This window comes from Passer domesticus, chromosome 13, assembly GCF_036417665.1.
Source record: "Passer domesticus isolate bPasDom1 chromosome 13, bPasDom1.hap1, whole genome shotgun sequence".
Lineage (NCBI taxonomy): Eukaryota > Metazoa > Chordata > Aves > Passeriformes > Passeridae > Passer > Passer domesticus.
The window spans coordinates 18974751-19001184 of NC_087486.1; the positions used below are offsets into that span (position 1 = coordinate 18974751).

The 26434-nt window shown below is 45.3% G+C and overlaps 1 protein-coding gene and 1 long non-coding RNA gene across 6 annotated transcripts; one reads left to right on the forward strand and one right to left on the reverse strand.

Annotated features, from left to right (window-relative positions):
- Positions 1-1807: 1807 nt before the first annotated feature.
- GABRP (gamma-aminobutyric acid type A receptor subunit pi) lies at positions 1808-26247 on the reverse strand. 3 transcript variants are annotated; one of them, XM_064388271.1, is made up of 11 exons: positions 25842-26247; positions 24997-25741; positions 17262-17351; positions 15829-15938; positions 13927-13994; positions 12024-12241; positions 11126-11208; positions 8346-8483; positions 6986-7138; positions 6253-6446; positions 1808-5332 (listed from the first exon to the last, which is right to left on the reverse strand). In XM_064388271.1, the coding sequence occupies exons 3-11, from the start codon at positions 17315-17317 to the stop codon at positions 5018-5020; spliced, it is 1335 nt and encodes a 444-aa protein (XP_064244341.1). In that variant the 5' UTR covers positions 17318-17351; positions 24997-25741; positions 25842-26247; the 3' UTR covers positions 1808-5017. The 3 variants fall into 3 exon arrangements, with proteins under 3 accessions (XP_064244341.1, XP_064244340.1, XP_064244342.1); XM_064388270.1 differs by lacking the exons at positions 15829-15938; positions 17262-17351; positions 24997-25741; positions 25842-26247 and adding an exon at positions 14348-14671; XM_064388272.1 differs by lacking the exons at positions 15829-15938; positions 17262-17351; positions 24997-25741; positions 25842-26247 and adding an exon at positions 14348-14674 and having other exon boundaries at positions 5165-5332; positions 6253-6334.
- LOC135280414 (uncharacterized) lies at positions 10403-22919 on the forward strand. 3 transcript variants are annotated; one of them, XR_010347356.1, is made up of 6 exons: positions 10403-10541; positions 12518-12662; positions 15230-15289; positions 15629-15753; positions 16863-16939; positions 19733-22919. It is a non-coding gene; the product is annotated as an uncharacterized LOC135280414 (long non-coding RNA). The 3 variants fall into 3 exon arrangements; XR_010347355.1 differs by lacking the exon at positions 19733-22919 and having other exon boundaries at positions 15230-15331; positions 16863-17559; XR_010347354.1 differs by lacking the exon at positions 19733-22919 and having other exon boundaries at positions 16863-17559.
- Positions 26248-26434: the final 187 nt, after the last annotated feature.

Here is a 26434-nt window from a genome sequence, read left to right on the forward strand (position 1 = left end):
ACATTAACGATAAGTTAATCCTACTGTAACATGATTATTAAATCCATTAATCAAAGGCAGGAGATTCATAATTGACTTATTCTCCAGCATCAAGTAAATGATTCTGCTATGAGTTTTAAGAAAGCAATTGTTCCCTAATATACAGTGGAGCTATTAGACTATAATTGTATAATTAAATTATAATTTTAAAAATAAATTTTGCATATTTCAAGAAGATTTTAATTATTTTCTTTGTAGGTTAAAATGTAGGTTTATTTTTTAAGGTTTCACATATCATTAAAAAAAACCAACCAAAATTAATGTCTGTCCTCTACCTGTAAGCTAACGTTTCCATGAAAGGCTTTGACCAGACTTTTGGTGACTTTTGGTGACTCACCTTGCACCTGTCTCCAACAGTGGCTCACTGCAGATTTCTCCTGTTATGTATTTCAGCATATTTATTGTTGGTCACCAGAGACAAATTTTAACTTGAAAAGATGAAAGAAGTGGCTGATAGCACTGTGCTGGTACCAAATGCTGGGTTTGTTTCAATACAGGCTTACTGACTCATCTTCCTACAAGTTATTTCTTTCCAAGAAGGTCAGATATATCAAATGTTCTTTTCAAGCCTGTTCAGTGTCTCTTGTCCTTTAAGTAGACTAAATTTCTGAAAGGTCTGCAGTCTTACCCAGAAACACCCGAGCCTCCCATCCCAGAACAAAAAGGTGGTTCGCAAACATCGGCAGCTGTTAATCAAGCATTTCCCTGAAGTCATTCTCGTGAGAGGTGAGAGTTGCAGCAGGAAACTTTCACAGAAAATACCCGGAGGACATTTCACCCATATGCCCTGCCCCCATTTACAGTCTGGCAAAGCCAGCCTGCTCCTCTTAAGCCTTTTTCTGTACACTGCCATCATGTATTGCTGTAGAGAAGCAAAAGCCATCATTGCTCCTCTTCCTGTTGAGAGGAAGCCACAAACTTTTGTCCACCTTCTGCCTTTGTTTTGGGAATGCCTTTCTGTTATGTGGGGTTATGGGTTGGAGACAGACACACGACACAACACACTGATCCATCATCAGCAAACAGCAACGAGTTTATTATGGCTACCCTTTTTATGGGGCTTTGAATCTTCCAGGCCCAGATAGCTGATTGGATAAGACCTCTCTCTGCCCAGCTCTCTGGCCAGTGCGGTATCTGTATTTAAGTTTGAACAGGGTTGGCTGAGGTCTCTGTTACCTCTTTTCTAGAATGAGCTCAGTCAGCTGAATTGGATTTGTTATGGCCAGATTTATCTTGTTCAGTTACAAACTAGCTGTGCTGCAACCTTTTTCCATTAGCCCTCTATTTTGCACAGACCACAGTACTTTCATGTTTTACTGCAGTTTCACACAGAGTGAAGCAATTTTTTTGTCAAAGGCAGTTGCTGTGTACATCACTAGATACAGCAGGGCTTCAAAGACACCAGGGCTTGGGGAAAACACATCAGACCTTAGCCCACAAACCCAGAGAATAAAAGAGCAACACAAGAAAGAGTCTTGCACATGCTGCCAGCTACAAGCAGCAGGACAGAAATGGGGCAGTGGGCTGGCGGGCCTGCAGGCAGTGGGCAGCAAAGGGTGGGAAATACAGGTAGGGCTCTGGGTGGCACTCACTTACCTCTGCCACCAGGGTGTGGCAGGCATGAAAGTGTCAAGCAACATCCATGTGTGCTCCTTGCTATTCTCAGCCCCTTCTGGGTTCAACATGCATCAGCATGTTGGAAAACTGGCCTGGCTCCTGCTGCAGACCTGCAACAAATATGCTCTAAGCGTTTGGAGAGGAGCTGGAAGAAAACAAAATAGAAAAACCTGAAGCCACATGGTTCTGACTTCAACAATGTTTCAAGGTGATTTTAGAAGACAGTCTGAGCAGCAGTGTCATCTTGGCTGCTGTGGGTGCCCATCCCTCCCTCTCCTGCAGAGGCAGAGGTAGGAGGAACAGGAGGAGGCAGAAGCTCAAAGTTGACGCTGATGCTGCTACCAGCAAAGTTCTTCAGAGTGGCAACCACAGCATTTCCTGCGAAAGTCTAATGGAAAGGGAGATCTCCAAAACTTGCAGACAATGAATACAGAGTAATTTTTCTTGGCAACCTTAATGTTGATGGATAGGACAGTTTGCCTTGTCCAGTTTATATAAGAGCAGCTGATATAAAATTACTTCATAGCTGGATATTTATGAGAAGTTTCATTTCAAATAATGTAGTTTTTGCCTCTGGTGGTGCTGTGGTTTAGCCCTATTATTACTGGGAACTAAATCTTTAGGATATTACAGCTATAACTGTAGGGCCTGTCTGTATACAGAACAAAGTTAATATTTTCCAAAGCAATGGAAACTTTATAATGGAAAGTCACATTAGCAAAACTACCTGTCCCTAAAACCAGCCAGGTAATCAGGCACAGAGAGAAAATTTGGGGGATGCTCCTTCAGATGCTCCTGCTTTCTCTCACAGCAATACTGAGTCTTCTCCGTGACAGTGAATGTAGAGATATTCTATCTTGCTCTTCCTCTGGGAAAGCGACCAGAAACCAAGCTGTGATATAAGCAACATTCTCTCACCTTGTCTCTGCTGCACATGGATCTCACATAAACTACTCCTGTCTCCTGAGGGAAATAGGATTCACCCCTGGTGCCAGAACTGAGCCACATCAAAGTAGCAAAGTCATTAAAAAAACTGGCTAGTGAAAGCAAGCCCTGAGGGTAGCCACCTGCTGAAATCTGGGAATTGTTCAGGTTGGAGAAGGCCTTTCTGGGAAAGGGTCTGTAGCATAAGTCATATGAGGAGCATCTGAGGGAGCTGGGAAGGGGCTCAGCCTGGAGCAAAGGAGGCTCAGGGGGGACCTTGTGGCTCTGCACAGCTCCTGACAGGAGGGGACAGCCGGGGTGGTCGGGCTGTGCTCCAGGGAACAGGGACAGGAGCAGAGGGAACGGCCTCAGGCTGGGCCAGGGCAGGCTCTGGTTGGATATTCTGGAAAATTTCTTCACTGGAAAGGTGGTGGCATTGGAACAGACTGCCCAGGGCAGTGGTGGAGTGCTCATCCCTGGAGGGATTTAAAGGCCGTGTGGATGTGGCACATAGGAACAGGGTTTAGTGGTGGCCTTAGCAGGGCTGGGGGAGCAGCTGGACTTGATCATCTTGGAGGACTTTGTACAAAGAAATTCCTTTTGTTAACATTAATATTTGTTGGCTAGTGTAAAACACATAAGGGCATTTTAGTTGGGTTTTAAAGAAAGAAACCAATACAGAGAAGAGATAATGATTTTTTTTTTTTAGTAGAGAATCTCTCTGAGGGTTTGTGTTCATATCACAAACATTTACTTTATTGCATTTTATGGAATGGACTTCAAATGCCAGTATATACAAGCCAACACTTCATTATTGAGTTTGTGTTTATCCACTTGCCATTGTCAGTCTGTTCCCCTCTGTCTTCTTGTGCTGCTCTTTGTAAAAGTGATGATTTATGAATATGTGGGTTAGATTCCTCAAAGTACAGTGTGGTGAAGTGGTTCAATAAAAAGTTATTAAAGTAAAAAATCTATAATTTCATGTGCTCTGTTCACCTTCTCTAGGAACCCCCAAGAAGAGATCCTTAAGCTAAGCAAACACTGCATGCTGAGACTGTAACATAAGCTACAAACTGAGGCCTCACCCAGCCAGAACTCTGCTGGATGGAGCTACTGCAGGCAATTCTGATTCCGCCTACATAAGTGCAGGATTGCCCCCTCTCAGTGATGAAAGCAGCACACACCAAAAGGGTGCTGGGTAGGGCACCCATAAAACATTCATTTTACAATCAGCAAATAAAGACTTCCAGTATTCTTAAGCTACACAGTACCAAATAGCATTTGGTTCTTTAATGTAACTGTGTGGCCACATTTCATTTATCTTTAAAAGAAAACTTTGGCTTTTGCTGATTGCAGGATAAGCAGAGCTAACTTCGGGCAGTTTCCAGAGCCCACTTAGAATATGATTTTTCTCAAAAAAGTAGCAGTGTTTCAGCCTAAAAGTGAAAGTGTGAGAGTGAAAGGGTGATTTAGACTAGCCTACCCCAACCCATGCACGTTTTTCACCCAGCAGCACCGTTGACTTGCCACAGCTGCACAGCCTCATAAAGGAGGGGATGACAAATGACACTTGTGCCTATGGCTGGCAAGGAGTGAGAGCTGCTTGTAGCAGTGAAGACTGAAGGAAACATTCTCCAGGACAAAAAATAATTTGTGAGGAAGACATGGAAAGCAGTAGAATCTGTTCACATGCAGTAAAGCAGGAAGAGTATAAGAGATGGGTTACAAAATTATTTTGCTGCCTCTATTTCATGTTCCCAAATCTCTGAAAAAATGCAGCTTCACGAACAACAAGCCTCCATCTGTCTTGGGGATGGAGAACTTCAGCAAGTGAGGGTTATCTCAGTGAGTTACAGACTAAAAGCAGTGAGGCACCACTGTGCATTTCTGAATCACCATCCTGGCATTGCACCATCCAGGACAAAGCAGCACCATGCACAGGAGCACCCTACTGTGCTGCCCTGCACTGAGCTTCTGCTGCTGCCTCAGGGCTCTCACTGCAACAGAGCAGCTATTGAGGCAGCAATCACAGTCCCTCTGTTCTCTCTGCAAACAAAGAATAACAGTCATGATCTTATACATCCTCTGAGATATCTCAGCTTGAAGGTTCCAACCTGCTCCAAGCTACCAAAATAATTCTGCCACCTGTAGTGCTCTGTAGCTGCCAGTGCAGTCCTGCACACCCACCTCCAGCCAGGTGAGGTGTGGAATGAAATGCAGCTGTGAGCAGAAGAGCCCAGCACAGTCACTCAGTTGAACAGCTGCTGTAAGAGTCAGTGCTGCTGATGCATGCACACCTCACACACTTCTGCTGGGTACCTCAGGAAACACAAAGAAGCTTTTTGTCCACATTGAATTCACTGAGGTTATGTACCTGGATGCCCACTGGCACAATTCCTCTCCTGCTGAAGTAGGAGAATGAATCAACTAATTTCTACTAAAAATATAGATAATAAGCCCAATAAAACACATTGACCACCATGAAAAACAAAGGGAAAAGCAATTTGGAGTAGTGGTCCACATTGCCAGGGTTCTGAATTGTGAAATAACCAATGATCCCGTGCATTTTGTTCCTCAAGACACATTTGATTTTCTCATGACTTTTCATGGTCAAGTCACTGCAGTTAACATTATCGCTGGAAATCTCAATGCTTGTGAAGCTGATTTTCTGTTCATAGCTGGTGATGGAATTTTTGAGGATGTTGGTGATGTTAACTTCTTCCATTTCTTCAGTCAGTTCATTTGCAGTCCCCTAGGAAACAAGAGTGCACAGTTTTAAGGTCTGTCTTCTCCTGCAGAGGAAGAAGACCATAAGGATAAAGACATAAGAGTACAGCTTCATATGGGGTCATCCCAATACTCAAACACATCTTTCAGCTGCTGCCTACTCCTAGGAGGGCCTGAGGTCCAAGAGATGCCTGTTTCCACCACTGTATTTCTAGAGATATTTTTAGATCCTTGAGCAAGTTTTACTCTGGGTAATCCAATATCCATCTCCTACAGGACATTGATCTCTTCCTGTCTACACAGTAGCTTAATGGCTGGGAACTCAGTATTGCGGTGGGAAACCTCCTTTTCCCCTGACAGGATTTGGGCCCTTGATGAAACTGGACTACAGTCATACATGGATGTTTATTATTTCTCACACTAAAGCAGAGCTCTTGAACAACTCACTCCCACAATCCCCACAGAAAACTGTGGGATAGATGTTTGGAAGCATCTTCTGGGAAGGGAGGAAGAAGGGTTCAGCTTTCCTCTGGTAGAGGGAAGTACCTCCCTTACTGGAATTGTTTGATAGAAGAGTGAAGAGTTGTGTTATCATGGCTCTTCTCTGAGTGCATTTGAAAGGAGCAGTGGTGCTTCCTGCTCACATGAGCTCATCTCAGGGCTATGGACCCAATCCAGTGCCAGGCCCAAGTGCCTTTTTGGATGTGGTCTTGTGAACCCAACAGGACTTCCACTTAAGGCTGCTGCTCAGAAATCTGCCAGAGACACAGCATTTCTGTGCTATTCATGTGTTTGTTACACACAAAAGTTTAGATTTAGTGTCAGTTAGGAGAAGCATTGTTGATGTATCCATAGCAAGAAGACCATTTGTCTTGTTCAGTTAATGGAGAACTAATTGCTACCAGTCCAAGACCACTGGCCTTATTAAGGAGTGTCGGACCTTACCTCTTCTGGTACTTTAGCTGCACACTTCTGTGAGGAGCTGTAGTGAGCCACTGCATATTCCACAAGGGCGCCAAAGATGAAGCTGAAGCAGATGCCAAGATAAACATCAATGGCCTTAATGAAACAGTTGGTTTTTGAAAGTGAACTTCGTGAGCCGATCATCAGAGTTGTCATAGAAAGCACTGTTGTAACCCCTTGGAAACAGAGAGATAGTTTTCTTGTGGACACTTTGGAGAAGTCTTGGCCTACGCTTCTGTTCATGTCATTGCTCTCTTATTGCTGGCCAGTTAAAGCACATCACTTCTTACCAAATCCAAATCATCCACCACAGCAATTGACATACTTTTGTAGCACTCGCTAGCTTCACACAGGCTCTCCCTGCCTTTGGCAGCTTAGCTCCAACAGGCAGTTGGCTCTCTTCTTTTTCATACTTTCAGTAAAAAAATCCCTCCATCCTGCTTTCTCCAAAGCACACCACAAAGATCCTGTGCCCTGTCCTCTACTCTCTGCAATGGATCTCCTGAGAGCTTCAGCCACACACAGCCCTGCAGGTGGGCACGTGTCCCTGCCACAGCATCTCCTCCACACCAACCCAGCTCTGCCCCAAAGAACAGCAGAAGGCGAGCAGACCATTTATCCCTGAGCAGGGAGCTCAAGAGAAGTACCATCTACCCAGCCTTCAGAGGCTCCTCTGTCTGGTTAAATCTTCTTCATTCCTCAGGCAAGAACTCACCAATGCAGGTTCTTGCAGGCACTGAGTCCAGTGTGATCCAAAAAGAAACCCAGGACAACATGACAAGCAGAGTGGAAGGCACATAGGTCTCCAAAATGAAGTAAAGGATGTTTCTTTTCAGCTCAAACTGTAATATCAATCGTGGGTAACTGCCTGTTTATGAAAGCAAGAGTCTTGGTGAATGTAAGGTTCCCAAGGACCCCTGAAGTAAAACTGGGACAGCCCAGCACCAGCACAGCTGATGTAGCTCAGCAGAGCTTATGCAGGCAACACACCTGACACGGGAGGTCACACACAGCACTGACAGGCAAAGAGGCATCTGAACAACCCCATCTGAACAGCAGATGCCTTGCAAAGGGGCTCCTGCCCCCGAGCATAGCACGAATATTACAGCAGGGGCTCAGTTCTGAGTAGAGCAGGGCTGATGCTCTCACCTGCTCTCTCACACTCAGCACAGCACCTTTTCCAACACCTGCTCTGAAGGGCACTGCCAGGTTCAGCCTTACCTGATGGCTGAAAAACACAAAACATTTGTCTCTTGATGTCAGCAGGGTCTGGCTCACATCCCAAAGCACCCCTGTGCCTTATCATCACAGAGAATCAGACTTCCATTTTCATTAGTGATTTGTGATGTTTGATAATGGTATATTTTTGAGTTCTCCATCTTTTAAAAAACAATTTGTTGTAAATACTGACATAAGGGTTCTGAGGCTGGATCAGTAGTGTTTTCAGGATGTATTTCTGCTCTATAAACAATAATTCCCTTTGAAGTGTAGAAACAAAGTCCGTGTTGTTCATGGGCTGTGTATGCAACAAAACAACAAAACACTGTTATTTTTAAAACCTTGTAATTCTAAGGAAGTTTTTCCCCCTTTCATACTATCTGTAATTGGAGAAAAGAGTACATTGATAATGAAAAAGACATAGAATGCTGATCTACAAAAATATGATAGAATTGTAATTTACAAACAAATGTATATTTTAAATATTAATTTTACTCCTAGTTACTGTAAACATTGCTCTCTGCAGTATCTATAGACTGCACACCTGGATAGAAGTGATAGAATTTCTTCAGGTATGTGTAGAGGAAAATAGGAAGAAGAAAAAAAAAATTAAATCCATCAAACGAATACAGTATATTTTAAACTTCCATCTTTCTCTGGATTTCCATCTTACAGAATATCCTGACTGCAACTAATAGGACGTCACCACCTTTCTGTTAATATCTTTTTGTGAGATTAAGATCTGCTAAAAGCTTTACGGTTCAGGACTTAGTCAAATGAGCCTGGCCCACAGAAGGAGAGGAGATGGGATGGGGAATACCAAGAGCTTTCCCTGCTTTTTTCTCTCCCAGATTTACCTGTCTCCTGCTGTGACTTGGAGACCAGGGTGTGGTAGCGCTCCACTGTGTACTGGGAGAGCCACAGCTTCTCGATGCCGTGCACGGAGCTGTTTCCCTTCAGCCAGGTGAAGGTGACATCGTTCTCATCGTAGCCCCCTGAGGAGAACACAGACACTGTGTGACTGCTGTGGCCAGGGAGGGCCCAGCTGTGCCCTGCTCTGCCTCCCTCCTGTGGGGAGCAGAACCCTGACCCCAGCGCTGCAGACTGGACAGAGGCCCTTGAGCTGTGTCTGACTACGTGGGCTGTGCTTCCTTCACTGCCCTTGGTCTGCTGCCCCAGATGTGAACAGGAACACACACTTCTGGGAATGATACACAATGTGCAAGGCTGCTGAGAGCCTACTGCAGTTGTTTACATGGGGTATTCATGTTTTCAAAGATAATCCATTGCTGTCATACACAGCTTGATTACATACAATGGGATATTACCACTGCTGTGGTTAACCCTCAAACACAGTCTCTCTGTTCAGTCTGAGAGGAGAGCAGGAGAAACACAGTGGCTAAGAAAGAGAATTCAGATCCCACTGAGCCCCTTATCATGGAGCAGAAGCACATTTCACTGAGTCATCTATTTAAGTGCTTCAAAACATCAGAAAATGCATTTTCAGTTAGTCAGGAGCTTACAGCTGAGATTGCTATGTGGTTATGAACCAGTCTCCTCTGACTAGGTACATATTGTCCAGAAAACCTGCTCATAAAAGCAACTTTTTCCACACATCATTCCTCCTATCTTTAAAGGCATTAAGTTACTGAGGACAAATAAATGCACACAACATTTATGTAACACCAAATTCCTGCCTCAAAGCAGTGGGACTCCATATATGCCATCTGAGTACCTGCCTCCAGGGATGACATAACCTCAGGTTAGACAGAGGGATACCTCAGTCTGAGGGGTAAATCTTGTACTGAGTTGCAAGCCTCCCATTCCCTTCAATAATTTGACTCAATTTAGTAAACAAGTCCATCAGTTTCACTGATTTAATTCTTTTATTAAGAACCCTTCTTTGAGACCATGAGTAGGGATGCTGTGATTCTGATAATAACCCATTTGTCCTGGTAGAGAGAATCAGATGAAGTTGCAGCTCTATTTATATCTAATTGTGTTTTCTTATTAGACACAAATTACCAGAGCTTGGGTGTGATGAACTCCTAAATTAGGTGTCCGGAGCATGAATCCCTGAGTAGAATCCTAAGCATGTGACTTTTCAAAGTTCCTAAGTGGTTTTATAAATTGTGGTTAATCAGGAAAATTTTATAAGTGATAGATTGTTGTTAATTCATCTGGCGTATATTTAAATAGCATTATTTCTGGGCACTTATCCTAATGAAATCTCCAGTGGGCAATATGTATATAATTTCATTGGAATTATACAGCAACTGAGCATGATGTAGGACCCAATCAGTTTTAAACCAGGCCTAAACACGCTCCACTTTAGCAGAAGAGGCCAATCATTATTATTTCAGGAGCTAGTCTTTGTAATAAAGTTAACCATGGTGAACTAATATGATTTTAATGTGAAAATAATATGTGCTTCCCTACGTGCTTCATGCTGCAACCCCAGAAGTTAAAAATCTGGTTTTTTTCCATCCTGAGATGGTGGAAGTTTGGTTTTGTGTCATGCAGCAAGAACTGGCTGCCTGCTCATCACAGGTCTGGAGCAGCAGTGCTGGCAACCCTGCAGTGGCCCACATGTCCTTGGACTCTTTCTCAGCCAGCATTGTCTTAGGTGAGCTTTTAATCTAACTGAGAGCAGAACTCACTGATAATTCTCCTTATTATTATAGTCTTATTGAGACTTCTCAGTCTGACAGTCTTCTGTTGACAAGGGTCCCATCGTCTGTATCCCCTCCTGTGGGAGGATATAATGTAGGAGAATAGATATAGTGCTGAGGGCAATCTCACCCCTGAGGAGTTGCAGCTGTACTAATTACCAAGGAGTAGGAACAGGCCTGCCCTTAACAGGTCACAGCTATGTCCAATAAGGATGGGTGTTATAAAAGAGTGGGTTAGCTAATTGAGAGGACAGTTGTATGCTATGCTGTGAGGAGGAAGGGTTAGGTGGTTCTGAGAGGGGCAGAAAGGGTGAGTATGTATTGTGAGGGACAGGAAGGAGTCAGCGTTGTCAGGAGCTGCCATGGGAACTCACAGAGAAGGTATGGAGGTTTTACAGTAAGGTAATGGCATCCTCCCTAGTGGGGGGGCAGGTATCACAAACCTGGGTTTGGCCCTAATTTCAGCTCATAAGTTTGAGAACCATGTTCCACTCTAATTCTAGTGAGACTCGCCCTTCCCCATGTCCTCTTACAGTGGGGATTTGGGGGGTGCAACAGGTATTAGCTACCTAAAGATGTGGGAATTGTTCTTCTTGTACTCTATCACAGGCACTTATCCCGCAAGTTAGTTTTGAAGAAGCTGTGTGCTCAAAAGAACTTGAATTTTGGAAACCAACGAACAATATTACCTCATCCTTTCTGTGCAAGATTGAATTATCTACACTTTAATAAATATTATTTGTTACCACTTTTTTGCATAAACTGCACAGTGACAGGAAATCTCTGGGCTGTGGAATACAGGACAAACACTTGAGGAATGATGACACAGAAGTTGTTTTCTTTTGGATGTTATAATTTGCAGGAGTAAAAAACTCCAGAAAGCCACCGTGTTTAATCTAAATATACAATAAGTGTAGTTACTTATGAATAAATAAATTTAGAGTTTTCTAGAACATTATACTTACAACTTTCTAGCTGCAGTTGGCATGTTTGTGTGTCCATAGGGTATTTTGATAGGTCCATGTTACAGGCAACAGTAGTAGTGATTCTGTAGGAATAGAAAGAACTCTGAGAATTGAAATAAAAGCATGTTTTACACAGCAAACTGGATCACAAAGCTCTGCTCTGTCAGCTAGATTATTTGGACCTATGATATGAATTAACTGAGAGCCCTCAAGAACAAGCACTCTCTGCAGCCACCCCAATGAAAATGTAGCCCTAGGAGGAATTTTGCTTTGATCTGGTGGAATATAGAGTGCAGATTCACATTTTTTTCCCATTGCTGCAATTTGCTCATCTTAAGGAGTCCACACTTGCGACATGAGGCGCAGTGACTAACTGCACTGTATGCTGGCTTTCTCTGACATGGAGGCAGGTGAGTTTTACTCTGCAGCTGAGCTAACTGGGACCCAGTTAATGCAAGCTATGGAGAGCACTGTAGGAATTGCTAACTCAAGTGCTGTGTTCATGGACAAACACACTTCTTGGTAAAAAACAGAAGAAATCACTACAAGGCATTGGATAAACAAATGGTTTCCCACTGTCAGTTGAACTTTTACTTTGTGACATCCTCCTTCTATTCCTCCGCTGTCCTCATGTGAATGGATTTTTCCTCAGTGACACCTAAACTTGTGAGCTTTCTGAGCAGGCCTCAGGATACAGCATGTACTGTGATGGGAGATCCTGATCATTGACTGGCATTTCTGGAAGCCAGAACAGGGGGAAACGGATCAGCAGAGAATGCTCACAGCTGGCTTGTTGACACCAAACTCATGACCTGTGACAGCTGGTACCTGCTCCTGTCCAGAGTAATTCTGGAAATTGATTCTGAGCCAGCAGCAGCAAAGCCGGAGGTGTCCGTACCTTAAGGCGTACAAGACAGTGCCATTAGAGAACAGCCTGATGAGGCGGTTGCCCACGGTGACATCGTGCAGGAAGGACCTTTTTGACTCCACAATGTAGGTGTCTGGCACCCAGAGCAACTCCACCAGGCGAGCATCCAGTGTGAAGCTCTTGTTGCCATGGAAGACCAGCCGAGGGTCTGTCCAGCGCTGCCGTAGGGAGATGGTGGCTGTGTAATCCTGCCAAACAGAGCAGAGCCTGGGGATGTGTGTCCAGGCACCTGCACAGCACAGCTGGGGTACACCATGTGTGTGACAAGGGACAGAACACTTCCTTATTCAGCCTATCACAGCTAAGCTTCAAGCTTCACTTTCATCACAGTTTTATTCACTGTAATATTTCTAATACATTTCCACTCTAAGGTGTGGAGTTTGAGGACTAAAGATTATACTTACAGTCCTTTATGTTTTTAATGAGCAGTTATTATAACTGATGTTTTTGTGCCCATTTTGCAGGTAAGAGAACAGATGGGAAGCACACACTTGAGGCCACCCCACAAGTTACTGACATTACAGATCAGTCATTGCCTAGAGCCAGGAAACTCTACACCTACTATAAATCTGGTCACAAAAGAGGCATTGGCACTTTGGAGAAAAAAAGGTAAGTGAATCCAACCTGTTATGTCAGGGACATCTTAAAAATACCCCAACCAAATAAGTAAAAAAAGAGAACTTGTGCCTTCTATTTTAATAGGGATTTTGAATCTAAGAACACTGGGATTAACTTGAGTTTGGCCCGCCAAAATCCACCTGCAGCATTGATTGGAGCATTTTCACATGAATAAGTGAAAATGGGTGCTTTTCACAGAAAAGAATAAGCAGCGCCCACTCAGCTCTGAAGCTGATGCTTTACTGAGTCTTCTGGACACCACAGGCACTGCTGGCCTATTCAACTTCCTTCCCCACAAGGGATGCCGCACAGGATTGATTTTTTTTCTATTTCCATGGGGTCTCATTTCCAGAAGGTGCTGAGTTTTTGACCAGTAGGACTTTTGGAACTACTTCTTTTTTCTTGTAAGCCTACATTACTATGGCATCTACACAGTTGTCTTAGGGTGACATTATAATGCTTGTATTCCTAATTGTCTGTTCCATTTATGCTGGATATTAAGTTTTGCACCTTTAAGACTGGTTCTGAAAGTGAAGGGGAGAAAAGAAGTGTGCAGTTTGCTTTCAGAAACTGCACTCACTTCACGTTCCTTTTCATGGACTGGACTGCGTTGTCTGCAGTACAGACAGCGGGAGAGAGCTCTCCTTTGCTTTTAGTTACTATTTTTAGCTAGCAGAGGCAGATAAGTTCCCTGGACTGTGATTTTTTTCTTTTTCTTGGAACTGTTCAAACCTAGTGAAAACCTAGAAAAACACCAGGAGCTCATGCCTGTGGCCCACCGGGCTGGGACACACCATTCCAGCGCTGGAGGGATTGGCAATAGACTGAGTGAGCCAAGCTACAGCCCATGAAAAGGACTTTCTGAGTTTGCCATCTTTTCAGAACAGCTAGAGGTTTTATTGTTTAATATTATTAATTTTTTATGCTTGTGAATACTTTTCTTGTTAAATAATCAGGTTTTTCCACTTATCTCCAAGAAAATATTTTCCTGAACTAGTTGAGGGAGGGGCCACTTGAATCTGCTTTCTAGAGGAACCCCTTGGGAGTTTCCTTCCAAATTTGCCCTAATCCAGGACAACAGTCTGCAGTCATAAAAGAGTTTTGTTTTCATCCCACTGCTGAAAGTGGTCAACAGCCCCCGAACAGCAAAGCAGTTTCAAAATGACCTTTTCTGTGCTGGACACACAGGAATACATCTGAAGTCTCTAAGGCATATCTCAATCTTATATTGTAAAATAAAAGTTTTTTCACTTACCATGTCACTCTCAGATATACTAGAAATACTTGCAATGTCCAGACTAATTGCAATTTGTACAGGTTCTCCTGCAGAGGGAATGAAATGCTTCAGCAGAGAGAAGGGAAGTGTGGAGGGCACAGCAAAGCCACTCAGGATTCTGTGCAGAGTGGGCACTGTCCTCAGTTTCACTCGCTGTCACTAAAACTGCAGAGCCCCAGAGGGTCAGACACAGTTTCAGAAATTCTGTGATCCGAAATGCAGTTGTCACTGTTAGGGAGCTGTAGTTCTGTGTTTGGTGGTGGTAGCAGAGGGAAAATACCCATTAGCACTGGCTGCAAAGCTCAGCAGTTTAGTTCAGCAGCATTTCAGTGACATTTGCCGTTGGACAGGCACCCAGGGCCGCTTTGTCCCTTGATCCCAGCCCACACCAGGCACGGACCCTCTGCACAGAGCACTTCCCGCAGCTCAGAGTGCTGGGCAGCCCCGGTTCCATGGAAGGAGCCACCGAGGAGAGAAGGTCCCTGGTTCCCGAGAAAGGCACTCCTGAAAGGCGGAGGAGCAGCGGCCTCTGCCCGGTTCCAGCTCCGGCCCGAGAGCGCCGGGAGCCGCCGCGAGAGGGCAGCAGCGGCCGGGACACGAGACCCGCGCAGGCCCGGCCGGAGCGCGGCCCCCGCCCAGCCCTCTGTGCCTGACAGAGCGGCGCCTCTCCTCGTGGAACTGCTGCTCATCATCTGAATCACAGCGGACACAATTGCTGAAACTCTTTCCAGGTGGTTTTGGCTTTGTTTGTTTTAAACGGTTCATAAATTCACTTCGTTTGCAGAAAATGTGTATTTTTTAAAGCAGCTGCTGTTCGCGTCTCTGTCTATTCAGACTCAAGCCCACTGCATTTATTGACCGCAGGACACAACTGTGAGGACTCGGCCTCCAGGGGAGGTCACACCAGAGTCCTGGCTGGTTTTAACATTTGCTGCAGATGCAATGGATCTCTGCTCTGTTGTAGAGAAGCATCTGCTCACTGGTGTTACAGGATTTAGAGGAGCCTTTCTAGTCCTGCAACAGGTCAGCCATTCTAGGCAGAACAAGATGGTAAATTCTGTATTGTCTCAGACATTTGTTACCATGGCCAGAAAAAGGAAGCAGCTCAGGGCTGCCAGTAGCAGCAGGTCAGTTTACAATGGAAATATCCATGGCCTTGTGAAAGCTGATGGGAAATTTTTCTGTCAAGTGGGTTTTCATTAATTGTTCAGGCACAAAACCAAGATTAATAGAAATAAAAACGGTCATTGCTGTTTCTTAAACTTTCAATGACACTTTTCAGGTTCTGAATGTCATTCTGAGAAACCTGTTCCTCTGTGTGATGACAGCACTAACCTGGAAGGTGGGAGACCTAACACCCAAATTGCTGGATAGCCTCAGATAAGTTCCTAAATTCCTGCCTGCTTCCAGCTCCCCAGAGTCTCACTAGGGTTTGAAACAGATTTGTATCACAGTGTGAGGTGAAAGCATGTGTCAAAATTTCCTGGCAAGAAGAATGGCTTTGTTTCTCTATAGCTGTGTAAATAGCTATAATAGCTGTACATGACGAAAAGTAAAGCATAGAATCACAAGGGTCAGGCTTTAAACAAAAGCTTGTACAGTTAGAGCAGAATTTAATTATTTAGTCAAGTCTTTCGTAGAGATGTTAAAGTTTATAAATTCCCTGCTCTTCACCTCACAGCTGGACCTGTTCCCAAGCCCCACATATACGTGCACCAGCTGTTCAAGACAGTAGTGGATGGAGAGAAAGGAGTGCAGCCTGGGACACCAATTTAAAAGAAGCACAACCTCTGAAACTGCAGCAAGGTGAAAGCCTGCTCTCCCCTCCACATGAGCATTATAGACCGATTTTAAATGCTCCCTTGTGTGGAGCCAACATACCACCAAAGTAGGGCCGAAGGTATTTGTTGTACCCCATGGTGAGGTTCTCAAATCCAGGGAGGGATGTTGTGCCCCTGCCATGCAAGCTGGATCCATGACCCAGAGAGCTCCTGGGGACACAAACACCAACTGTTACATGCTGGGCTGGGCACATCTGGTGTGCAGCTGCAGCTGCTTCCAGCTTGTGCTCAAACAAACAGTATAAAATAGTTATTAAAACAAAGTAAATAATTGAAATCACAAGCATTTTCTCACTTTGCTGTGCTGGCTGAATAATGAGCACCTTCAAGAGGTGGGAAAATGGCAAATTGCCTCAGCTGATACCTACAGGTTGCACACACAGTATCTTAAGAATGTTCTGTTCAAACAGAAAATCAAGCAAGATCTGTAGATCACAAGCCTGAGAAATAAACCCCCATCTCCCCTTCCCACTCCTTCTTGTACAGTCTACATAAGGAATATTATTTTCTTTTTTCCTTCCATTTATGACAACCTGAGACAAACCTTACAGCCCAACAGCTCCTCCTCTCTAATCTCTAGTCCCCTAAATAAGCTTCATCCTCATAACATTTGAGTGTCAGCTTCTACAGCTGCTGTCAGGAATAATACTGGAGAGGAAAGGTGGAGGACTGTGCATTTCACAGATACTCCCTAAGGTCTGTGGGCCGTGCTGCTCCAGCTGCTGGGTATACTGAGGGTCCAACTCTAGATTACAATGTCAAAATTTACATTTTGTGGTTGGTTATTGAAGGCAGAAGCTGTGTTATGAGGCTGACAGATCTGTATCCTCACACAGAAAGTGAGAGGGATGGGGTTTGGGGTAAAAGGTGAGTGTTAAGGTGCAGGGTGGCACAGCCTCACCTGAGAAAAGCGTAACTGAGTGAAGGGTTAGGAGTTTGTTCTTGCTTTGGGCAGGAGGAGGTGGGAGGCAGAGCCTTCGCTGTTCCCAGTGCCAGGACCCTGCTCTGGGCAGGAAGCAGCCATGGAGTTACTCACAGCTCTCACCAAGGGTTTTTCTTCTGTTTCCTTCACAGCTGGGTTAATGGGGCCTTGGACCTGCAGGATTTAGACTAAACAGGACCTTACAGGAGAAGCAGGTTTTGCACACTATGTATGTAAATACTTAACAAATGTGGGACTTGTACTACCATGGATGGTAATAACAGAGCTGGGAGCCTTGTGGGAGGCATTTTTCATGAAAAATTACAACCTGTGCTGGTTCTGAACAGGAAATCAGGGGTTGCACTGTTAATGGACATAATGTGGTTTAGGGACCTATGCAGATTGCTGTCTCCCACACCACATCCTTGACTGCACCCTGCTACCTTTGGATGGGCTGGATAACTGGAAGCATAGTTTCCTTTTGACCCACATTATTTATGTGAAACATCATTCAAATGTTCCCTTTAAAACAAAACAAACCCTACACTTACCTTTGGATTAGAAGGAAAAGACAGAGACCGAAGAAGGAAAAATATCTGCAGAACATGTCTTGAGATTGTTTCTGTATTTGCTCTGCTTGTCTGTGAAGAGGAAAAGAAAGACAAAGTCTTGTGGTTTAAGAGAAATTATTTTAAGGGAATGAGACAGGGAGAAGAAATGCTGCACAGTCAGAACCATTAGAGAGTGATGTTTAACATACATGATATGCAATGGCTTCTGCCCTTTTTCCTGGCTAGTATAATTTTTAAGCATGTTCTGTCACTTACCACATAAAAGCCTTGATGACAACTCAGGTCTTGAAGTCCTCGACAAATTCTAGCTCCTCTCCTCTCCTCTCCTCTCCTCTCCTCTCCTCTCCTCTCCTCTCCTCTCCTCTCCTCTCCTCTCAGTATGGGATGGCAATTAGCTGATATTGGGAATGGCACCACGGGAATGAATTGATTAAATAGGAAAATGTGTGGATAGCCTCCAGAGCAGTCAGACTCTGAAGCCAAGAGAGATACTGCCCACAGATGGCAGTTTCAGCCTCTTTTAGTCCCAGGCTCCCCTGCCCAGCCTCACAGAAGTGCTGTAACTCTGTGCTCCATTGATTGTACGTGGGATAAACCCCTGCTATTAACAGCAATGCTGGCAAGCCACTCAGCATGCAGCAGAGCATGAGGTCATTGCACTTCAAAGCGGTTTCGTTGACTTTTCTGGGAGTGGAGCAAGTTTGGCTGCTGGGCCAAGACTCCTCGGGCTTGTGCTGGCCTTGGAGCGGGTGCCACAGTGGCAGCTCTGAGCTATGCTCTGCTCCACTCTGATCTCCAGCTTCCTGCTGGAAGTGCTGTTCCAGTCACACACCTTTTTTCAGACCTAGCACCTCTCTCATCACAAATGGCGTTTAGAGCCTCAGCTTCCAATGTGGCTGCACCATAATAACCCAAACATCATGAGTTTTCTGCTTAGATCCTTCCTGTAGTAGCTCCCCACAGCCCAGAGGACACTCTTCCTCTTCAGCGAGATGCACAGCTCTGGTGCTTTGCCATGGGACAAGCAGAGCACCAGGAAATAACAACTTTGCCCACACTGAGCCAGTAAAACACCTGAACATTCAAGTACTATGAATGCAGGGCATCCCACTGGAGAAAGGATGGAGTTTTATCAAAACACACTATGCTCTAATACCAGTCCCACATCTGAATTTCCAGCAAGGCTTTGCTCTTCTAGCTCATTCTCTGAAATGGTACTCAGATGTTTGTAGATGTTCTCAAGGGCTCCTCACTATAATGTGGGGATGCAGGACCAGAGAGAGAATAATTTACCCGCTCACAGCAACGTTAGACCACCATTTCGATTGAAAAAAAAGGAAGATTGGTCCATGTTGTTGAAAAAACTTGAAGAAAGAAGTTAACTTTACAAATCAGACTTCAGTTAAAGAATGAGACTTCATAAACTTCAGCTGAGGAACCTCTCATGAGCATCCCTAATGAATATCCCATGTTTTGCACAGGATGACTGTAAAGACAACAGATATACCAAAGACTGGGAGACAGTGAAATAGAAATCTATAAGTACTCCTGGGCAAGAGAAAGGTGACACCAGTGCCCAGAGCTGAATATAACCACAGTATTTCTTCACTGCTCAGTGTGTCAGTTAATACAACAGCAATTCTGCTGTTACAGGGCAGGAGTTTTCGACAGAGTTTACCAGTAATGGGAAGAAATAAGGTTGTGTATTTATGTTTTTATGTCCAGTAAAGGGTTTCATTTTCACAGAAAAATGTAGCCTTAAACACTGTTGGGTGACAAAGGGCATAGTCAATACACCAAGAGGCTACAGCAAACACATGGCCACAAAATCCTCCGTGAACATAAGGGAATTTTTCTTCCAAGCTTCCAGGTAACAGGTAAATGTCAAATAAACTGTGCAATTCCCCTAGTAATTCAGAATTACTCTCCTTGGTCATCTGTGATGTTCATGACAAAGGGAACTGGTTTCCCCTGCAGCCCCGTGCTGGCAGGTACAGCTGGGGGAGCTCAGCACTCAATCCCTGCCCTCGCAGTCTCTGCGTGCCCCGGGCCACCCCTGCAGGGGAGAAGCAGCAGGGACGTGCTGACCTCTCCCAGCAGGAAAGGAGTGATGGACAGAACCGCTTTATTGTGTCTGCTCTGGCCTCGGCAGCACCTGCCCAGCATGGGAAAGGATCCGGCAGGCTGAAGGGAGCGAAAGGGGGGGTGAAAGGAGCTGCAAGTGGTGAATTAATTCAATGTTTGACAATATGCTGACAGATAAGCACGTGAAGAAAAAATAGGAAATGGGGCCTTGAGAAGCACGGTTCAGACATCATTGATCTTACGCATTTATTAGTCTGCGTTTCTGCAGGGCAGTGAAACACTCCTCCCTGCAGAAGTTTTGGGGGAAAACCAGCCACATGCCCTCCTGAGCACCTCCACAGCCCACATTTATTTTGCTCTTGCAGGCAGCACAGTAAAGGCTCACTGCAGCTGCACATCCTTCCACGCCAACCTTGGATTTTCCTCAATAATACTCAATATCTACAATAAGCACAAAGGTATTTCATCTGGATTGGTTTCCACATTGTTTTTTAAAGCCATTCAACACCATGTTTCTTAGTGCAATATGGAATTTAATACAGTAGTAAAACAAGTTTTAAAATTCAGAACAGTTCTTGTTTTAAATCACTTAAGAAATAGCATAAACGTTCCCAGCTTCTAAGAACAGAGAAATAAAGGCACACAGAGGTCAAGTTATTTGTCTTAAGTGTCATCAGTAAGACTATCTGTCGAGATGAACGAGCCCCTGCAGAACATGTACTAACAGCTCCTTGCTCAGATCATAGGAGGCTCACGCCTCTCCAAGAAATGCTGACAGCAGCAGCACTGGCAGCCGCACGAAGGCACTGCAGCGTTCCCCCTGCTGCTGGCTGAGCCCGGCACTGCTGAGCAGCCGCAGCAGCACCCTCCAGATGTGCACTGCCTTATTTCCCTCCGCAATCTCCACATTCCATTCGGATCCACTGCCCCAGACCCTGGGCCCCTCCCTGCCGGGGCGTGGGATTTGGCCGGGGGGCAAGCATTGGTCTGCCAAGTACCAGCTTTATTTAAGCTAATCCTTCACACAAGTGACCATCAATAACTGCTAACCTACTTCCTAAAAAACACAGATCAGTTGACATAATATTATAACTCCTTTAAATATTAATGCCCTAACAGGGAGACAATTGCACTGGGCCTAGGGACTCCTCCACTATTAGAAATTATGCCCCAGCATTAAATAAATTAACTCAATAAGTGTCTTACCATGAATACAAATTCCTGCTTAGGGCTTGCAAATAAAATTATTTAGAGCTGTTCTTTGAGGAAAGATGAGGTGTTTAAACTTGCAAAAGAGCAAGGGCGGCCATATTCATTAGTCTTTTGTTTTAAATGAACTGCTTTGTTTTAAACTCAAGGCATTCCTTTTAGAAGGGAGGAGGAAGAATCTGGAAAATTGTTACATTTCTTCCTCTAGGCTGCACAGTTTCGGTCCTGCAAAGACACAGATGTCTGCTCCAAATTGCAAAGGCAGCTCAGGACCAGGGAGCTCTGCCCCAGTGGTACCCAGTGTCACCAGCAGCGCATCCCTGCAGCACAGAGCACCTTCAGGACACAAGGAGGAGTTCTGGCTGGTGGCACTGGCCAGCAATCTGTGCTGCTGCCTTGCTCCCATCGGTTCTGGCAGGAGGTGGACATGGCCATCAGCTCTGAAAAACTTCATCTGGATCCCCGAGGCTGGAGGGAGTTATTAGCCTTGCCTCGAGGTCGAATTTTATCTCAAAAGTGGATGCAATGTTTCTGGTTTTTACTTTTCAGTTTGTACATACAAACAGTTCAGAACTGCAAGGTACACATGCAGGACACAATTCAGGATTAAAAAAGAGCCACACTGATTCTACTTGACTGAAACAGAAAGGTTTGTAGAAGAGACCATAGATTCAACTTATTTCTTTTGCGCTAGATAGAGGAAAACTCCAATGAAAGCTGCACACAGAGACGTTTAAACACAGAGAATTTTACAAGTGGGTCAAGGAGCTTGACTCAACATCAGCCTCCTCCTTCTCCATGCCTTTTCTTTGCTGCACTGGGTTTGCACAGGTACTTGTTGCATGCCCAAGGGATGTATCAGTGAGCAGCTGAGCAGTTGTGACACAAACCCTCCCAGCAGGAATGCTGCTTGTATGCTGCGACTTTTACTTACAGCATCTGAATTCCCTTCTGAGCTCCCTGAGGGCTGGGAGAAATTTAATGCAGGTCTCAAAAGTGAGAAATTGACACAAAAAGAGTGTGTGGACAGGAAGAGGGGGTGCAGTCTGCTTGGGAGGAGGAGAGACACAAGCAATGGCAAGGGCAGTTCTCTCTCTCCCCTCCTTACTGGCCCCCACATCCCCAGGACTGACATGGGCTACCATGTGAACTCCAGGCACCCAGTAGCACCTGTGGGGACCATTTCCCAAATCCTGGGTCAGGACTCCTCCTCAGCTGCCTCAGTTTCCCCACAGGCTTCACATTTACAGATGCATGCAGCCACCAGCGCCAAGCTGGCCCCACTGCCCAGTGGCCAGTGCTCACCCCTGGACAGTCCACACGGACACCATCAGCCACCAGCATAGGGCCATCACATTTAGGGCCACCCAGCTCTTCAGCTTGAACTGTGGGAAGATGTATCTGTGCTGAGATGTACTAAGAATGAATGTCAAAGCAATCTGCAAAAGGTAAGGTGAGAGCAGTGACTTGCCAGCCCTGAGCAGCAGGTTGCAGCCCAGTGGGAGGGCAGCAGCTGTGCTCACCCCCGTGCCAGCCCTGCTGCCACCCCCCTGTCCCAGCACCTTGGGGTCCCTGCTCTGTCTCTGGGCGCTGCCGGGCTCAGCTCCGCCGCGATGCAGCCGGGGCTGATCCTCGCTGGGGCCAGGGATCCTGGGGGAGATGATTCCTGAATAGGCTGCTCTGTGTGCTAGCACAGGGCCACGGAGGGAGGAATACCTTATCAGCCCTGATCTGGCTTTACAGCTTGCTTGCTGCTTTGGTTCTGCCTCCCAAGAGCAGAATTAATTGCTGGGCTAGAAAATGCCAATAAATCAATCAGTTCATAGCACATTTATTTTCTGTAGCTCTGCATTGGTCTCCTGGCGGCTTCAAACAGAAGCAACACCCCTCGTGCTACAGGGAGAGGTGAGGGTGGGGCTCCTGCCTGCAGAAAGGAGCACAGGCACGGCAAGCTGGGGGCTCAGCACCATCAGTGACCTGGAGCCAAATGTCATCCCAGCAGCAGTACTGCCCCACTTCAGCCTTTAAGATGACTGCCAAGCCAGACCATTGCATAATTTATCTTTCTAGATTTTCCAAAATGAATGCCTGAAAGACAGGCTAGAAAGAGGAGGGAGAAAACTGATATTCTGTGAAAAGAAATGCTGATTTATACTCTAGACTTATTTACATCTAACTCTGTAACTTGACAACGGTGTCCACAGCAACAGAGAAAATAAACCACTCTGTTACTACCAGTATGCTTTTTTTGGGTGAAATGATAGAGCAAACACAGACTCCAAACCAGACTTGGACTGCACATGAACCACTTTTAGTCAGTGCTTTCCCACCCGTGGCTCTGGTCCCAGGCTGCAGTACTGCTCAGCCATCCCCATTGGCTGAGGCCTTTGCCAAGGACCACATAAATCCAGGTAGTGACCCTTCCCTTCCCTTCCCTTCCCTTCCCTTCCCTTCCCTTCCCTTCCCTTCCCTTCCCTTCCCTTCCCTTCCCTTCCCTTCCCTTCCCTTCCCTTCCCTTCCCTTCCCTTCCCTTCCCTTCCCTTCCCTTCCCTTCCCTTCCCTTCCCTTCCCTTCCCTTCCCTTCCCTTCCCTTCCCTTCCCTTCCCTTCCCTTCCCTTCCCTTCCCTTCCCTTCCCTTCCCTTCCCTTCCCTTCCCTTCCCTTCCCTTCCCTTCCCTTCCCTTCCCTCACACCAATGTCCTCAACATCCAGCCCCATCCCACATCATCTCGGCTCTTTCCTCCTGCTCTGTAAAAGGGACTTTGATGCAGCAGGTTCCTACCACAACTCGAGCCCCACAGCTATGGGAGATGCCATAGCCAGCTGTATTTTGTCCTGTTATTTACATCATAGATCCAGCACTGCAATTTTTTCTCCCCACTATTTAAAAGCACAAACACAGCCGTGTCCCTGTGCCTCAAGTGCCAGCCTCGGTGCTCATGAAGGGCAGAGCGGGGGCCAGCCTGCCCCAGCACAGGGGAGCAGGGCTGGGGTACCCTCAGCTGCTGTGTCTGAGGAGCAGCCCTGGCAGCCCTGAGCCCCTCAGAGCCCCTGGGTGCCCAGCACTCTGCAGCACCCCCCAACAGCGGCCACTACCCACAGTGAGGCAGCTCCTGCTGTGAAATGCCCTGCAGGTTCCAGCTGCTCTTTGAGAAAATCACGGTGCTCACAGCAAATGCTCTGTCACCAAAACTGCTGTGTTCTGAACAGGGCCCACGTGCCAGTGATGCTCATACCAGAACCAGAACTACATTTCAAGTAAGAGCATGCCTGGGCTGATACCAGGCATGTTTTTTTTCCAGTTTGTAACCCCATCTAATTATTTCCACTATGATGTTTCCTAGACAACCTGAAAACATTTTATCTCTGTACACATCAGCACCCAGCGTTCATGATTTTAACTCCACCTTAAAGACAAAGAACACAATTTAAATGTAAAAGAAGGTTGGTGTAACCTCTTGTCAGATACAGGAATGAGTTTGGGAACTGACAATTAATTGGATACACAGTTTTAAGCGCTCAATGTTCTGTTATTATCTCAGATAAATGCACAATTGTGGTTTTATCTTTGGCCAAAGCTCTTACCTGATATGATGTCATTCCTTTTTGCTCCCTAACTTGTTAAATAAATATTTCATCCATACAAGTACTTCGGCTGTCAAAAGCTAGGTAGATATTTTAACTACTCCAGATCAGGATTTATTGGAAACAGTTGTGTACTTTTATGTTAATAGGATGAAATACACTTGGAGACAACAAATCAGATCAAGATGTACTCATTAAATGAGCTGCAGTAAGTACTAGTTTCTAGTTTTCATGTTCAAGAGAGAAAAAGTTATCTCTATTGATAGTGCCTGGTATTTGGAACTGTTCTGAACACCATAAACATCAAAAAAGCTTAATTAAAAGGCTTTCTTTTAGTTTAACTTTCTCCCCAAAGGACCTAGGCCTATATTGTTCTGTTGAGTGAGGAATATTTTAAGGAAAAAAATCCCAAAACACTTTAAATTAATCCATGATAGCTTTATGCTGCTCTGCAAATGAGATGGCACTGGTCAGAGGGATGCATCCCAGGGGCACAGCAGTATCTCCACTGAACAGCCACAGTGCCTCGGGAGGTGAGGATGCAGCAGGGACCCCCACAGCTCTCAGCACCTCTCCAAGCACTGCAGCAATATACCCAATTCAAAATATTTTGGGTTCTCATTTTGTCCTGAACAGTCACAGAGAGCAGACACAGACACATCCCAGTGTTTTGCTGTTGAGGTAACTGGATGTTGATTATAGAGCAACACTTCCTATTATTATTTTCACTATTTGAGAATAATCTTGCTGAGGAGCTCTGGCCAGTGGAAGACTGTGGCTCCATGTGGGATATGTGTGTCCCAGCAGAGGAGTGAAAGAGCAGATAAATGTCTCACCTGAAGCTCTTGTCCTTTGTGTCCTTTGCTGTTACAGGTGATCACGGGTCCCGTGGCGCTTCCCCAGGAGCTCCAGCGTGGCAGGCGTGGGAGCTGCTCCTTGGCAGAGCACAGGCACAGGTTTGTCAGCTGCCAGGTGTGTGTGCTATCTCCACTGGTAAGGACCTCTTTGAAAAGCTTACCCAAAGAGCACTTCAGAATTTCCAAAATTAATGTCCAAGGAGCAAGCCTTTCTTGCTTTTGGGTGAAACAAAATGAGGTGGAAAAATCACCAAGGTTCACATGGGTTTATCTTTCTAAACTTATCAAACAGTGCTGGTAGGTTTGCCAGAAGGAAGACAGCTCTCATTTCTTAGCATGGGTTGAGGCTTGGTAGTCTTAAAGATGCCTCAGCAAAAGACAATGCAGTACAGAAACATATTTTGTGTTTAAAAATAATCTCAACGGTTGTTAAAAGGGATTAAGCAATGTTTTTTTCCTGTATCAGCAAATGGAGCAGTGCAGACAAAGTAAAAGGGTAACTCCGGGAATGAGGAAATACTTTTTTATCTAATTTACTGCAGCCTGAAGTGAAACATTAACTTAGCTTTGAGCTCTGATGGGATCTAAATAGCCTGAACAAAAACACTGCTGCACTTGCTTTTGAGGGTATGAACTCAGAGGTCTTCAAAGCTGTGAATGGTATCACAAAACACACTGAAGCATTCACTGAAACCTTTACCTTTGGAGTAGATTGTTTTGAACACTGTGGAAATAAGGAAAAGGGGAGAATTTTATGTCAGAAGTTTCCAAAAAAAACTGTGAAAATATTTTAAAGGGATAAAACCAAGTCACTGCAGACTTACCTTCAGGTTTGCATCTCAAAGGACAGAAAAAGTCTCTACATAATTTCCCCACAGTTTAGCAGGTGCTACCTGCAGGGATCCCTGACCCTGTGTGTAAGGAGCTGGAGTCAGCCCCCCACAGGCTCTGGGCTGGAGCCAGACTGATGCTCCTTGGCCATCTGGGATAGAACAGGTTTCAGGTCTTTCCTTCTCAGGGTAATCCTCAATCATGGTCTTGACCTGTCTGCCTGGGAATGCACACACCAAACCAAAAAGGAATCCATAAAAATGGAGGAAAAGATCTGACATTTCCCCTCATGATTATTTAGTTTATATTTGTTACAGTAGAAAGCACCACCAGACCTGGCACAAATTAAATAACCAAAAATCACGGAAACACTTGTGAGCTGATGGAGAATGTGTTCTTGGGTATGAGACTGATAATTATGTGACAGGCAGAAAGTGTCTGGTGTCCTTAAAGGCCCTGTAGCCTATTTATTGCTACATCTGCGGTCACACCACATCATCACACACCCCCGAGGAAGCTTTGTGGCATCTGGAAAAGTACTGACCAGTATGTCCCCACATGGGGACCAGCAGTGCCCTGGCAGAGC

What these genes read in the sequence shown, in the direction of transcription:
- GABRP (XM_064388270.1), bottom strand. Translation starts at nt 14,639, where the DNA reads ATGATGAGCAGCAGTTCCACGAGGAGAGGCGCCGCTCTGTCAGGCACA. An exon ending in CAAGTCACAGCAGGAGACAG is followed by an intron (nt 7,139 to 8,345) that starts GTAAATCTGGGA and finishes TTTCATAAACAG; the next exon opens with GCAGTTACCCACGATTGATA. An exon ending in CAGCTAAAGTACCAGAAGAG is followed by an intron (nt 5,333 to 6,252) that starts GTAAGGTCCGAC and finishes CTTGTTTCCTAG; the next exon opens with GGGACTGCAAATGAACTGAC.